The sequence below is a fragment of the Microtus oregoni genome, unplaced genomic scaffold (genome assembly GCF_018167655.1).
Source record: "Microtus oregoni isolate MIOR12 unplaced genomic scaffold, Mior012 000020F_ref0000438, whole genome shotgun sequence".
NCBI lineage: Eukaryota > Metazoa > Chordata > Mammalia > Rodentia > Cricetidae > Microtus > Microtus oregoni.
Genome location: NW_024543079.1, coordinates 12,658,211 through 12,674,632, shown reverse-complemented (window position 1 = coordinate 12,674,632; position 16,422 = coordinate 12,658,211). Strand labels below are relative to the sequence as shown.

The 16,422-nt window shown below is 51.1% G+C and overlaps 1 protein-coding gene across 1 annotated transcript in view; it reads right to left on the bottom strand.

Annotated features, from left to right (window-relative positions):
* Nucleotides 1-16,422, bottom strand: part of Soga1 (suppressor of glucose, autophagy associated 1) — a 66,303-nt gene that overhangs the window by 34,668 nt on the left and 15,213 nt on the right. The window contains exons 2-3 of the mRNA XM_041670210.1: nucleotides 15,180-15,404; nucleotides 9,538-9,696 (exon numbers count right to left, since the gene is read on the bottom strand). Of these exons, the coding sequence (XP_041526144.1) occupies nucleotides 9,538-9,696; nucleotides 15,180-15,404 (384 nt within the window). The remainder of the gene's footprint in view (nucleotides 1-9,537; nucleotides 9,697-15,179; nucleotides 15,405-16,422) is intronic.

Below are 16,422 nucleotides of genomic sequence, written 5' to 3'. Positions count from 1 at the left end.
GAGCAAAGAATCTCAGAGCTTTCAAAAGAGGGCTTTGGGCATGCTGGTCACAGAACAAGCCGTTTCATGAGAGGTGGTGTACCAGGACAAGCAGCCTGGAAGGGAAAGCTCAGAGGGAGACTCCTATGGAGTGATGAGGAGGTGCTCTGCATCAGACTCCCCGCCTGAAAGACGGGCCTGCCATCACGGACTGAGTGGAAACTCCTTCACCTCCCTAGAAACCCATGAGGTGGGTAATCACAGCACCACCAAGTTCCCCTGATCACAGCAAGGAAGTGAAGAGAGCTGGATCCCTAAGGGTTCTCAGTTATCACATACATACCTGTGAGATGATGTAAAAAGACTGAGCATGACCAAGGAGTTGCTATAGGAGGCTAACAAATAACCACCTAAACAGTCTGTGGAGGAATGGACGTAACCTACAAATGACCGAATATGCTCTCCAGATGAGGACTCAAGTAACAACCCATGGCGTGTCCACACAATAAAAACTTAGTCATGAAAGGAATGGGGTCCTGATGCTCAGGGCTGCTGGGTGCCTGGAAGAAGCAAGCAAGGCCATCCTGACACGGCAGGCACTGTCGCTGGACAGTTTCCTCTGAGATTAAAACATTTCATATTGCAGGAAGCTCCTTAAGCAAGAATGTAAACAACTCCAAACAGGTTCAGAAGTCCCTGAAACTGACCGGGCTCACTAGGCCCCTCTTCGCCAGAGTCGGCAATAAAAGCTGAGAGCTTCACACAAAGTGAAGCCGAATTCCGAAGACGACTCTCAGCGGAGAAAAGCTGCAAAGAGTCTAAGACCAGATCAGCTGCCTGGAAGAATCAGAAACCAGCAGAGCTGCCTGGAAGAGCGTTAGACCAGAGTCACTTGGGAAGGACACACTCCAACCTGCTGAGCTACTTGCAGGCTGTGCAGTGGGCTCCAGGTTTCCCAGCGTTTGTGAGCTGTCACCTGTGCCGGGGTGGACCTTAGTGATGCAGCTGCCTGTGAGTCATTTCTGCTTCTGTGAGTTGCCCTTCACCCATACTCCTGTAAATAACCCCAATAAAACCTGTTGGCTCACAAAGTTGGGCTTTGGTGGTACCTGTCCTTTGGTCTGTCGTGGGATCCCGTCTGGGGTGTCTAGACCTGTGTGTGTCCTCCCAGGAACAGTTTTGTCACTTAACAGGCATGGAGCATCAGGTTCTATTTCCACAAAATGTCCAGGCCAGGCAAATCCCAAATATATGGAAAATATATAGTTGAAGAGCTGGCGGAGGGACTGGGGAGTGACGGCTAAGAGGTGTGCTCTTAATAAGGTTGGCTTGTTTTTGTTAGGGTGTGACAAAAATGTCCTGGATTTAGAGAGCAGGGATGGATACACAATTGTGCAACCCACTACCTGCAATTTAAAAGGGCAAACTCGGGCTAGGGATGTAGCCTAAAGGTAGAGCATTTGGCTGGCGTGGGTTCAAGTCCCAGCACTGCAAATAAAAAAGAGGAGGGCAGAGTCATAGTGTGTTAATTACATCTCAATAAAATGTTACTGAATTACCAAAACCGAATACCTGGGCATAATGGTACACAGCTACAAATGCAGGAAGAATGCCACAAGTAAAAAACCAGCCTGTCGGCATAGCAAGTTCCAGGCCACCCTGGTGCACATAGTGAGTTCTGGGTGAGCCTGGACTGCATAGCAAGGCCTATCACAAAACAAAACAAAACACCCACATAACGTATAAAAGTATAGATGGTGGTGGCGCACACCTTTAATCTCAGCACTCGGGGGACAGAAGTAGGCAGATCTCTGGGTTTAAGGTCAGTCTGGTCTATAGAGTCAGGGCTATCCAGAGAAACTCTGTCTCCACAAACCAAAACAAACAAAACATCTCCCCCCACCAAAAAAACCAACCAGAAAGGCACAGATGTCGAGTAGATAAAGCCAAGGCTCCCTCCCCTGCTGCCCCCATCCTCCTCCCCTCCCTGAGGGACCTTTGCCAACTGGCGTCCTCTGAAGCGCTTTCTAGACCTTTGGCTCTGTCTTTAAGACTGAAATAGATGGTTCTCTTTGGGACTTTCTTCCCGTCCTATGCTTATCTGCTTCTGTGATTTTTATAATAAGCACTTCAGACTGAAGGGAACCCGAAAGCATCCAGCATTTTAGAAAGCTATGTCCATGCAACATGATCCTGTACATTACAAAAACCACATGTGCAACCTAAGCCCATCTTTATTTATTTTTTAAAGCCATAGAAAGGTGCTCTGTCAAACACAGAAAGGCCCAAAGAAACACAAAGCAAACGGTTAATCCCAGGTTAGGCAGATGAGAAGGGAGTGGTTGGGAACGGCTTTCATCATTTTGTATATTTTCATACTAGTTCTGGCATCTTGAATAGATGGCACAGTCCCATGGTGGCATTCAAAGAGCACAAAGAACAGAGGGAAGCAATGAGTTCCCAGTTTCCTGCCCCTGGGGCAGGCAGTGCAGCTAGAGCTTGCAGAACCCTTCCTCAGAGTTATGCCAAGCATGCCTTTATGTGCTTTTGCAATGGGATTTTTGCCTCATTGAGTTTATATTACATATTTTCAATTTAAAGAAGTATGCACACGTATACATAAAGAATGTGTCTGTACACTACAGAAAATCCTACTGGACTTGTTCACCTCCCAAGTAGGAATCTCCGAACCTCGAAAGGATTCGATCATCCCGGTAGCTTAGTATATGTATTCTTTAACTTCTGTGAATCTGTCGGGCGAAGGGAAATGCCTACAGTTTTTCACTCCCAGAAGCCATGGTGCTCCTTGCCAGCAGGCAGGCCAAGGGGCTGGAACCTCACAGAATGGAGGCAGGCAGAGGGTATGAAGTGTCCCCTGGGGCAGTGAGCTACAGTGGTTCCAGTCATTCTGTCTTGGAGTAAACCCTCTCCCACCACATGGAAGCCGTGTAGACTCCTGCACTGCTCTGAGCTCAGGGGGGAAACCAAGGCAGCAGGTTCAGCAAGCACAAGAACCGCCCTCCCATCTGTTGAGTGGCAGCTGGTCAGGCAGCTGGGGGACTGCCTTGCCCCTCCAGGGAGCCAAGGTCTGGCAGAGCCCCTTTTTCACAGGCCCCAGAGGTGGGGCCAGTACTGTTCCAAAGGCAGTGTTCTGGCTCCGGGCCTCTTAGGGTGAGCCAGGACACCAGAGAGAATGCAGCCACACGTCCAGCAGGACCCAGCCCAAAGGCTCACTCCTTACTCCTCAGAAGACTATTATGAGTGGTGGGGGGGAGAAGGGGACGGGAGGGGGGAGCAGGTTGTTGATCTGAGCATCCTTATCAATCCTTCCCAGCAAGAAGTCAGCAATCCTGAGTTCTGTCTTCCCCAGGCCAGGAGAGAGCTGCCTAACCATCTCTCAGGGACCTCGGCCCCCAACACGTCCTGTGTTTCCTTGCTGCCAACTCACCAAATGTGGAGCGGAGTCCATGAACATCTCACTGAAATCAGACTGCCTGATGCCCAAAACTGGCCATAAGGGGGCCCTGGTTTGGGGTGCATCTCTCCTTGCAGCACAGCCAAAGCATTAGGCAGACAAATCATATAGTTTTTGGAGAGACCACCACATAAGTTGAGAAAAAAAATTTTAATTTTATCTTGTGTGTATGTGTGGATAATATATGGGTGTGGTGTGTGTACATGCCCTGTACACATGTGGAAGCCACGGTTCAGCTGTCCCACCTGTCACTCTCTTCCACTAAACCTGGAGAGTCCTCCTGTTCCCTGCTCCCCAGTGCTGGGAATGCAGGTCTGTTTAGGATCATGCCCTACTCTTTATGTGGATTGTGGAGATTTGAACTCAGGATGCCATGCTTACTCAGCAAGCTCTCTTAGCCTCCGAGCCACCCCAAAGCCAGGAAAAATCAGTTTAGACTCGTGTCTCAAACCAAATATCAACAGTTTTCTGTGGAGCTGCTCCTTCCTCGCACAGCTGCCAGCTCTGTGGGGAGAGCCCTGTGTGAGGCAGCAAAGGCTTCTCCAGGCCGGCAGCCAGTGGCTGGTTGAGATGATAACGATAAGAGTACGGGCTGTATTTAGCAAGCGTCATTTGGGGCTGAGCACTTCCCAGCCTGCCTCTCTTAATTCTCAAGAACACCCTAAGCTGTGAGCACCGAGTTTCCCCTTCTGTAAGCAGATCAAGTGAGCATGAGCACTGCCGCGCCATCTGCTCAAGGTCACAGCCACTCAAGGAAACAGCAAAGCCGAGATTCACACCCAGGCCTGCGTGGCTCCACGTCTGGGTTTGCCTTGCAGCTCACAGACCGGGGCCAGAACACACTGCATCGCAGCAGAACCAGGGCCCCACCGACCCCAAACGATCGGCAGTGCTCTCTCCACCCATCAAGAAGGAAATGCAGGTGAGAAGTCACCATCCAAGTGTTGGGAGACCCACGACCCTGGGTTTGAACCCCCTACTTGTCTTCAGCCTCACCCAGACAGCGATTCTGCTCTCTGTTGCATGCATACCCAAGAGAAACACACACAGCACCACAAAAACGTGACCACGGATGCCCTTTGCAGCACTTTTTATGACAGCAGGATGTGGAAGCCACCCAAATATCTATTAAATAAGGCACTCAACCCACACAATGGATTATTACCCAGCCATGAAAAGAAATGAGGTCCTTCAACATGAAGGACCTAAAGCCCAGAAAGCCTTCTGCTAAGTAATAGAAGCCCATCACCAAAGATCACACATTGCTCGATTTCATTTGAATGCAATCTCCTGAATGGATAAATCAATAGAGGCGGAAAACAGGCCAGCAGTTGCCAGGAGCTAGAGGGGGAAGGGATGGAGGGTGACTGCCAACAGGTGTGGGCCTACTTACGGGAGCAACGGGAGTCTTCTGGAATTAATGATGGTGATGGCGGTACAATGTCAATCCACGAAACTAAACTGCAAAATGGTGTATTCTGTGGTCACTGAGTTAAATGTAATTTTTAAATGTCCAAGGAGGAGGAGTACCTACAAAGCAGGGACAGGGGAGGGTTAAACCGCAGGAAGACGCATGGGCAAGGCTGGGAGCTGTACCTGGCACAGGGTACACAATCAGACATAGCAGCCATGCTAGGACAGATCACGCTCACACTGGCTTTCTGCTGGAACACAAGGGGGATGATAGTGGAGGAAGGGGCAGCTGCTATTCCATTCTTAAGCAGCAGCCCAGCTGAGCCACGGTGGCACTGCAGATCGCAGGGCCTGCCACCTCCCTTCTGTCTCGCCAAGAGCTGTCTCCATAGCAACAGCAGCAGCTCAGGGCAGGGGCTCCCATTCCCTGTCGGGTGACAACATCGCCTCAGCAACCTGTCAGGATGGCAAGGGCAGGTCCCGAGGATGGGACTGTAGCTCTGGCAGAAGAATTGCTGAGGGACCCTCGTCTCCATAGTAACCATGTCAGGAAGTAGAGGGAGGAGGAGAGGGCAAACAGCAAATAAACAGGATCTGGAGCCAGCAACACACATCAGGAGGAGAGACCAGATGTCAGGCATCTATCTCTTTCCCAGGAAAGAGAACCGGTTTTTTTCAGCGCCTACTCTGTATCAGGGTCAATTCTGGGCTCTTTACATTAAAAACCTAAATTTTACATTTAAAATTCCACAAGTAGGGCTGTGGGGCACCTGCTGCAGCCTTGATGCCCTGAGTTTGTCCTGAGAGTGTCCTGAGACTCCCATGTCCTGGGATTCATGGGGTAAAGAAAAGAACCAACGTGTCCTCCACATGCCTGCTGTGGAGGACAGACACAGATACACAGGGGAACACACACACACACACACACACACTAAAGTTGTGAGGTTTATTTTTTTGTTTGTGTTTCTTGTTTTTTTTTTTGGGGGGGGGCAGGGTTTCTCTGTGTAGCCCTAGCTGTCCCGGAACTCTCTCTGTGGACCATGCTGACATCAAACTCACAGATCAGCTTGCCTCTGCCCCGAGAGCTGGGATTAAAGGCTTGTACCATCACTACTCAGCTGAAATAAAGTTTTGAAATGTACTTAAAAAAAAAACTAATCTCACAAGTAATACCAAGTACGCTTTGATTTGTTCTTAAAGACAGGGTCTTCTTATGTTATCTAGGCTAGCCTTAGACTCCTAGACCTAAGCCATCGCCCCCTCAGGCATCCCTGGAATAGGGCTATAGAAGAACCCATCATGTCTAGCTGAAGCACGAGGCACTGTCTCATGTATCCCATCACCATGTAGCCAAGGATGACCCTGAGCTTCTAATCCTGTCTCCGTCCCCTGAGTGCTGGAGTTACAGATGTGTGTGACCACGCTCATTTTATTTGGAACTGTACATTGAATCCAGGATGGCATTTATCCTAGGATAGAGCACTTTACCAACAGAGCTATATTCCCAGTCCATTTTTATCTTATTCTTTTGTTTGTGAGACAGTCTTACATCGTAGCCCAGGCTGGCCTCAAATTCTTGGCTCTGCCTCCCAACTCCTGGGACTATACATCAGATTATTCAACCCCTGAAGAGATGGCCTATTCAGGGCTATCTATTCAGGGCCTGAAGAGATGGCTCAGCAGTTATGAACACTTGATACTCTCACAGAAGACTAGCTCAATTCCCAGCTCCCACACTGAGCTGCACACAACCGCCTAGTTCCAGGGACTCCAATGCCATCTTTTGGCCTCTGAAGGTACCTGGACACACGTGTGCACAGACATACAGGCAGGCACACACACTGACACACACAAAGTCTAACTCTGGGCTGGTGGTATATCTCAAGAGTCCACCCTACCCTGGTATGTATGAGATCTCAAAATAGCTTGTGGGATTTTTCAATATATGCGGTTCTGTAACTCTCTTTTTTGGTTGCAGTGGGTCTCAGATCCTGGGTTTCATGAATGTTCAGCAAGTGTTCTGCTACTGGGCAATGTTCCCAGCCTTTTATTGGCTTCTTATTTCAAGACAAGGTCTCACGGTAGCACCTAGGCTGGTCTTAAACTTTCCCTGCAGTGTAGGCAGGCCTAGAAGATGCCACTCTCCCCTTCAACCTGCCACATAGCTGGAATAATGGGTCTGGACTCCAGGCCTAGCTTCCTAATTTCCTTTCTTAGTTTACAACATACCTTGGGGACTTTCTCATATAAATACATACTTTTCTACTTTTGAAACATGTGGTAAAGGTTATATCATATAAATTTATTATCTTAAACATTTTTTATTATGGTAAAATATATTTAACATAAAGTTACCATTTTTGTCTTTTAGTCTTTTATTTTTGTTTTTCTGGTGTCAGAGTTTGAACCCAGGCACCCTTTTTGAGACAGGGTCTCATGTAGCCCAGGGTAGCTCACTCACTGTGGAGCTGAAAACGACCTGAACTCTCGCTCTTCCTGCTTTTGCCTCCCAGGCGCTGGGATAGCAGGTAGTGACACCACCTCCTATGTAAATCTACTCCTGTGTGTGACCACAAGCACAGTCTGTCTCCACCCCCTTCCATGGTTCCAAACTGAACCTCTGCCCCCCACTAAGCAGTAAGCCCGATTCCCTCCTCTCCTGCCCAGCACCTCTACTCCCTGGCTAGTAACCTGATTACTCTAGGATTCTCAGATAAATGGACTTTATAACATTTACCTTTCATGTCCGGCTTCTTTCACATGGCATGGTGTTTTCAAGGCCCAACCATGCTGCAGTGCGTATCAGCACTTCAGTCCTCCAGGGTCAACAACTGTCCCCTTATGCATGTATACCCATCACTCAACACTTGAGCTGCCTCTGTCTCTGGGCTACTGTGAACAATGCTGCTATGAGCACGGAGGGACAAACATCTCTGTCCCTGCTCTCTGGGATTATCCTGAGAACTGGAACTGCTGGGTGATGCAGTAACTCTGTCCTTAAGGTTCTGCAGAATGGTTACATGATCTTAATCTTTCCAATGTCTTCACAGTATTCCATGGTCACTCAAAAGGTGTTTGTTTGTCTGTTTGTTTCCTCTTCTTTCCGGTTCTAGGGATTGGTCCCTGTGTCTCCGTGTGCCAGGCACCTACTCTACCACTGGGCTGCGTTCCTGACTCTCTGGTTACACAAACTTCTCAGTGATCCCAAACAGCCTTGTAAACTGGTACTATTTGCATTCTGACATCATAGAGCAGCGTTTCTCAACATGCGGGTCACAACCCCTTTGGGTTTGAATGACCCTCTCACAGACCATCAGAAAACACAGATATTTACATTATGACTCATAACAGTAACAAAATTGCAGATATGAAGTAGCAATGAAAATAATTTATGGTTGGGGTCACTACACGAGGAACTGTATCAAAGGGTCGCAGCATAGGGAAGGCTGACACCTGGAGAGGGGAACTGCCTTCAGTAGCATCTCTGTGGAGGGAAGTCTGGGGCAATCTAAACAAGCTGCAGCAGAGGGACTCAGTTTCCCTATCTGTGCGGGAGGAATAGGCTGTGCTCTGAGGGTACTCTGTAACATCCCTAATTTTCACTATCAGAGATGGGAGCAACGAGATTGTGTGCAGAAGGCACCCGGTGCTGTAGGCAGCCCACCGTGGGCAGTTAACTACACGAAGGAAGGAAACCTCACACTCAACCCCGCAGCACATTGCATGCCACGGCAGCCCTTAGGGCAGGTCCTTCCCTCTCCACTTGTGGGGCACTAGCACCTGGCACCAACTTGCCCACTGTGAAGGACGGCCAAAGGACTACTCTGCCCTCGGGACTGTGATGTCTGATGTCTTGGCTCTGGACTACTGGCATGCTGGCCCTCTTAGGAAGCAGGTGGGTGCCCCGGAAATGTACAGCCTGGGATGCCTAACGAGCAGCCAACCAGCTGAGGGCCAGCTGTGCCTCTGAGGCCAGAGGCCGCCTAGCGTTTGGACCACACACCTCCTTCCCCACCCTGCTGCCAGAATCAGGAGGTAGCTAGGCTAAAACACCACCTGGGCGGGCGGTTTTCCACTGGCATTCTGCAAAGCTCTCAGCAGCCTACATGACCTTGAGAACCCCCCCTCCCAGAAGGAAGCTATTTGCTCAGCCGTGAAATGCAACGCAGCTTTGCTTCGCAAAGATTTCCGAGATATTGCGAGCTTAACTCGCAGCTAGAGGAGGGTACAGCAGAAGGAAAGGCTGACGTCACGGGGGGCACGGGGTCTGGAAGTCACATTCAGAGACAAGTGGGAGACCCAGGCTAAGCATCCTTCTCAAACTAAGTGGTAACAGCACATGAGTCCCTAAAGCATGTCCATGCAAGCTAGTCAGTGACCAGGGACAACTGCCCAACCTTCTAGATGAGGAAACTGAGGTAAAGAAGGCCAGACCCATGCTGGGCATTGATGAGTACACCCTCAATTAATCCTAGAAAGAGTAATTAATCTCAGTAAGTGTATCTCCCTCACCACTTTATTGTGAAATCCAGTGTGGAATATAGACGAGGTGCTCAGAAAATACACGGATAACCAACACTGCCAGGGAGGTCCAGGGGACGCATCTCAGTCCACAAGCAACCAGGAGGGGATGCTCAGCCCACCTGGGCCAGCTGGGCTGCAGTCCTCACCTCTCTGGGACGATCCAGCTCCGTTTGCAGCACCTGCTTGGCCAGCTCCGTCTCGATGAGCCTCTGCCGAAGCCCCTCGTTCTCCTCCTCCAGCCTCATCCGCTTCTTCTCCACCACCTCCAGCTCCTTATGAAGCCGCATGGAGATGTCCTTAGAGACCTGAGCCAGGGTGGGAGAGAAAGGGGGCATGTTCAGGCTGGGGGAGGACACACCTCAAGTCCCAAAGACCATCCACCTCATCACCCTCATTCAGCAGAGAAGGAAACCGAGGCCAAGAGCCATGAGTATAGGGATTAACAGACCCCAAACCCAAACCCAGGCACCTCAGCTCCCAGTATGTTGCCCCCAAAAGCTGGGATGATCTTGGTCTGTTCTTACAGGTGTCTTTATATTCAACCGGGGGAGCTTGTGGGGGGAGAGAGTTGCTTTGGAAGCCCAGCACAAAATGAGCGCCTTGTAATCCTTAGCAAGTCATTTCCTGGCCCCGTGCCTCAGCGTTCTCAGGGTGTATAAAATGGGTACAGCAGTAACGGGGCAGTCTCAGGGCTGTCATGAGGGTCAGCGTTCTCAGGGTGTATAAATCTGGTACAGCAGTAATGGGGCAGTCTCAGGGCCGACATGAGGGTCACATCAGCTACTGCTCACATAGCCTTCACCCAGCGCCTGCCACAGTGAGTGTCTGCTGACCAGTGGCTGCTGCTCCCAGGAATTCATGTCCAGAGACAGACATGACTCGCTGGAGGTCACAGTGACCCTGAGGCCTGTTCTGGGATATAGAACATGCTAGAATGACAAAGGCTGGGCAAGTGTCCAAGTCATCCCTTGGATGCAGCTAGCAGAGTGGCAGTCTCTAATTCCGGGCCTAGGCCCAACAGGAAAATCACCCCTGACTCTGGAGGATCCCCTTGGCCCCTGCTGCTGGGTGTAGTAGGGTAGGGAGGTTGAGGTGGGGTGAAGGGAGCCCTCTTGAGCAGGTAAAATATAAATAGATGCTATCCCCAGCTAGGCTGGGCCCTGCTGACACCTAGATACTAGTTCTGCCCTCAGAAGTGACTTTTCCAGGGTCACACACAGCGAGCATGGCTGAGCTGGATTGGTATTCCTTGTGGTTTGGAAGGGCTAGCACAGCCAGGGTCCCCTGTGAGTCTGAAGGCTTTGCCAACAAAGCCTGTGCAGCATAGACAGCCGGGCACCCAGGCCTGCCAATGTCGGAAATGACCATGAGCCTCCTCCCTCTGGAAGAGAAGAGGCCCTCCCTGGCTCTGCCCACTGCCTGGGCTCAAGCCCAACTCAGCCCAGACCCCGTTGGCAGTGTGCAGGGAAGGCCAGGAAAAACAACAGTAAGAGGAAACTGGGCATGGTTCTCCTCCCTCCTCTGCCCACTGCCCCCTCCAGCCTGAAGATCTCTGAGGACGCCAGACGGAGGCACACAAGCCTCCCCTGTAGCCACGCTGGGCCACAAAGCTTTCCTCACCCATAACGTAGGATAGGCAATCCTTTAATATCAGAAAAAGATTTTTCAGAGAAGAAAACTAGATTGAAGCGCAGTGCCAGCATTCATGGCCATGTGGTTAGCAGTAATGGGTGGACACACTGTTCATGAGGGTTGCTGGAGCGGGTAAACGCACTGGGGGTGCCTGGGTGGTGGCTGGAGTCCAGAGGGTGATAAAAAAAATACAAGGCTTCTTATTTACTATTATTTTTAAATAATTCATTCTATTTAATGTATTACAAAGTTGCATTTATTTCATAATTTCATGACCTATTTTTGATTGTGTAAAATAAATACTTAACCACCAGAGCTGCTCAAAGGCCACAAGTTCAAGGAACCATCTATACAAGGATTTTCACTTTAGGCTGTGCTGGGAATGAATCTTGGACTTCTGTGCACACTAGGTGAGCATTTTCACACTCAGCCACATCTCCAGCCAGACAAGGAAGTTTTTCCTCCCAGTCTAGCCTTGAGCTTGCTACTAGCCAGGGACGGCCTTGAACTTCCGATCTTCCAACCTCTGCCTCCCAAGTGCTAGGCTAAGAGGAGTCGTCCACCTTGCTAAGTCTTTGCATTGCTGAAGGCCAATGCCAGGGCTTCGTGCCTGCCAGGCGAGCCCTCTGTCTGCTGAGCTACACCTCCAGCCCAGCCACAAAAGCATTTTTAATGTTTTACCGATTACTGCTTCACCTCTTTGCATTGATTTTATCCACCCTGGCCCAGGCTTACAGCTATAGTCCCCAATGTGGGGCTATTAGGTCACTCAGGAAGCGCTCTCCTCACCAACATTTCATTTCATTCATTCATTCATTGCCTTGGCACTGGGGTGGAAGTGGTGGACCACGGAGATCAAGGCCATGCCTATCCGGATTCATTCACCTGTGTCCCAGTAACAGCTCAGAGCCCGGTATTCAGTAAATGCCTGATAAGTGCTTGTTGGAGGAACAAACAAATCAGGGTCCAGCGCATGGTGAAGGAGTGGCTGGCTGAATATATGTGGGGAGCTGCCCCTGACCCTGCCCTGCTGTCCAAAGAGAGCTACAAGGGCCAAGGGTCCTCTCCCAAACATGGTTCCATGGGGGGTAGAAGGTGTCCACCTGAGAAGCCCACTAGATCCTCTTCCTTCTCCATGGATTCCCTGTCCCCATGTTCACCCCACCCCAGGGCCACAAGTTAAGTAAGTGCAAGCGTGCGCATGCATGTACATGCAAGTGCAGACACACACACACACACATACACACACACACACACACACACACACACACACACACGGAAGCTGCAGAATTCTAGACAGAAAAGCCCACAAACTCAGATCCCTGCAGTGCCTTGCAATCTCTGGGTACCACAGCCACCAGACTGGGCAGCAGGAACTGGGGCCTGGCCCTGCCTTCGCCTCCCAGATTTTCAGCCTCCCAGGGCCCTAGGCTCTCACAGGGCATTTATAGAAGCAATTAGCTCCTCCTCAGGCTTTTACCATAAGCTTTTCTCACCCTCAGGACACATTCTATTCCCACTTTGTTGTTCAGAAAGGAAAGGTCAGTTGCCCAAGGTCACATGACTGAGAAGGTACCAGGCAGAGTCCACTGTAAAGCTGATACTGTGGGGGTAAACTTGAAGGCATACAACTATGAACAAGAGTAAGTCTCAACACGGCTTACTACGTCAGAAGGGCCTAAAGAGCCCCATGTGCCTGTCTCATTGAGCCCCACAATTACACCCAAAGGAGGGGGCCGAGAGACCAAGAGCGGAGAGGCAGCTGCAGCATTCGGACTCACAGCAAATGCCTAAAGCACAAACAAATGTGCTCAGCCATGAGGTCACTGTTTACAGCGCCGGCCTTGGTCCCTACCAAAGGCCATCAGCAGCTCAGCAGCGGAAGGCTCCCAGCTCCTGGACACATCAGCTCTGGGCTCTGAACCTTGGATTGCAGTAATCTTCAGGGAGAAAAATGGAAACTGTAAGCAGCATCTCAGGCCTAATTCCCTCAAAAACCGCATGATGGGAATGTCACCCCATTTTACAGAGGGAGACTGAGGCTCCAAGGAGAAAACAATGCAGGTCACCCAGGACACAGAGCCAAGGCCAAAGCATCCTTATCTATGGATGGGCTACACACATGCTACCGATGTGTTCTGGGACCTTCTACAAGTAAGCAGTGGGATCCTAGCACCCCCCAAGCTCAGTGGTCTGGGACCACACGCATAACACAGTACCCTCTTTAGTAATTTCATTTTATCTTCACAGAAATCTCTATAGTGAACTAAACTTATCTCCACATTCCACAGGGAAAACAGGATCAGAGCTGTGAAGCAGCTTACCCAAGGCCACACAGCCACAAAGTGGCTATCCATTGGCCCTCCGGTCCTCTACCATCCTGCTGAGGTCGGAGGAGATCTTAACTGTGTGGACCAGCAAAAAGTCAAAGAGCCTGGGGGGTTGCTATGGGGTGGCCGTGGGAGATCTTCCTAATAACGCATGTGCCCAATAAAACCACTGGTGCTCAAAAGGCCTGCAGGGCACAGGGCCAAGGAGCCTGCCCAGCAAGGGAGGAATCCCTAGGCGTACAGTCCTCTAACCCCTCTCCACCTGGTTCCCTTAGCCTGCCTGGGGGAAATCAGCATTCTCAGGACCTACGTAATTGCCTCTAACATTCCTAGCACGCTGGGGCGAAGGGTGGCGGCAAGGCTGTGGCCAGCTCAGGCAGAGCCAGAGCGTGAGCTCAACGCTGCAGCTGCGAGAGGAGGGGGGGGTGCAGGGGAGGCACGGAGATGCTGATTGGCTGATTCAAATCCCAACAGAAGGGGCCCTTCCCCTCCTCCTGGAGGGCTGAGCCCCACCCCGACCCCAGCTGCTCTGGCCCCGCCCACCAGCCTGCCCCCCCCCACACACACACACACTCTCTCCCTCCTCTCCCAGTAGGCTTGTCTAGGGTCCTCCCAGAAATCCTCAAGGACCAGTGAGCCCATAGGCGGATTTCCACGAACTTCTCCACTCTCCTTCCCTCCCTGCTCTGTCTCCTACCAATGAGGGAACTGGAGGGTGTTTTTGTTTTGTTTAAAAACAAACAAACAGGATCTGGCTGTGCAGTCAAGAAAACAGGCTCCTCGCTGGTACACAGGCTTGCTGGGAGCCACAGCCTTCCTAAATCAACACTGGTTCTGGAATGAACAGCAATCTTTATGAGTGACTTCCAGGGCTGGATTCTCAGTGCCTTCCAGCAGCAGGCCTGTGTGGATGGCTCTGCACCTGTCTGACCTGGGGCCCTTGGGAGTCTTCCCTAGAACATCCCAGGCCCTCTCCTCTTTTGGGCCTCAATGCAGAGGTCACCCACAGGGCTCCTGGGCTCCTCCCTGTTCTGTACCAGCCCCAGCTCCCGTGGCCCCCTGCTCACACTGGGCTGAGTTGGAAGAGCAGAGGCTGGCTCAGGCGGAGATGTCTCTCCTGTCTGAGTGGAGCCAACCCTGCTTCCTCCTGAGGCAGAGGAGCAGCAGGGTCCAGCAGTAAGGTCTGGGAGGTTAGCTGGGTCTGACTTCCGCCACCCACACAGGAGAGCCCCTGACCCTGGATAGGTACATTCTCCCTCTGAGCCCCAGAACCCTCACCCAGAAATCAGATGCATTAATACTGGCTGATCACAGTCAGTGTCTCTGGTGTCTTAACCACAGTTTCAATATCCTAGGTTCAATGTTCTTACATCCATTTTGCAGATAAGGAAACTGAAACATCACTTGTTCAAAATCACAAAACGCAGGCGTACAGGAGCCCAGCCCTGATCAACAGCATCCAACCACAGCCCTTTGATCTCTCTCAGTAGCCTAAGGAGCTTGTGGAAGGGAGCAGCGACTGTGTAGGAGCCACTCAGAGGCCAAAGCCAGGTACAGGCAAGAGCCTTCTACTTCCTGCTGGGGGGTGGGGGGGATAGGAGGCAGGGGGAGTTTTGGTCATATCATCTTGGGACATCCCATTTGGAGGACCTGTTGATCCACCAGGGTCCCAACTTTGCAGATGGGAAAACTGACGGCAGAGAGGCAGGATAACTTGCCCAAGGCAAGTAGTAAGCCACAGGGCTAACCTGGATCCCCAGTGGGGCCTATGACTCAACCATCCAACATGAGCACCTATAAAAGTTTGTGGAGACCCCCAGACTGACCTTGACGTCCTGCTCCAGACCACGGATGAGCTCACCATCCACCTGGCCTGTCTGGGCAGCACGGAGGCTGCGGCGCTCAGCTTTACGCAGTCGGTACTGCAGGATGCGACAGGTCTTGCTGGCTTGGTCCAGCTGCTGCCGCAGCTCCTGTAGCTGGTACACATCTTCCTCCATGTAGACATCCCGCATTTCCAGCATCTCAGCCCGCAGCTCTTCGATCTCATCCTGCAGGATGAAGGAATGGTCAGATCTCCAGATGCCATGACAACGCTGGTGATACCTGGCAAGCAGACTTGGTGGCCTGGTGTGGTAGTCACAGCTGAGCTCCCAGGATTGGAAATACATGCCTTCTGTGGCAAAAGGGGCGCTGCAGATGTGACTAAGATAAGAGTCTCCAGACAGAAGCATTATCCTGGACTCTCCGGGCCCCGAGAGAGAGGCTGCTGGGAGTGTGAGGAGGAAGTAGGTGGAAGGCAGACAGGCTCTGCAGGTGGAGAAAGGGCCACTAGCCAAGAAATGCAGGCAGCTCCCGCAAGGATGAACCGAAGGGATTCTGCCCTGCAGCACTCAGCCGACCTGAAGCCCTGGAAGATAATCTACAGCTATACCACTCCTGAGATTTGGATCTTAACCATCCCTGCAAAGTCACCTGCTATCAGCTGTCTTCCTTGGCACACACATTTAATCCCAACATTTGAGAGGAGGCAGAGGTAGAGGCACAGAGGCAGTATCTCTGTTCCTTCCAGGCCAGCCAAGGCTACACAGTGAGACTCTGTAGCAAAACAAAACATTGTTTACTTTTGTTTAAAAGATAGGGCAAAGAGTCAATGGGGGATATGGAGTTGGGAAGACCATGTGTTCAAAGCCAGTCTCAGTATATGAGACTGCCTAAAACAAAACAGCAAAAAACAAGCAAACAGGGCTGGGGGAAAAGAGGGGTCAGTCACACAGGGCCTGGAAGGCCTGGCTTGAGTTTTCGGTGGGAGGTACTAGAGGTGACCTCACTCAGGAAGGCCAGCTACTGTCCCTCCGTCACCAGTTCCCTCAGCTCGTCCGAAATTCTGTGTGACTGTTGGTCTCCCAGTGAGCACAGTCGTCCCACCTATCTGGTCCCCACCTCTAGCACCAGCTTGGCCTTCTGCAGACTTTCAACAAGTATTAACTGAACGAACAAAAGCATGCCTAGCTAATGAAGAAAGACAAGAGGGAGGGACTTCCTGTTGTGAAAGACAGCAAATGACCA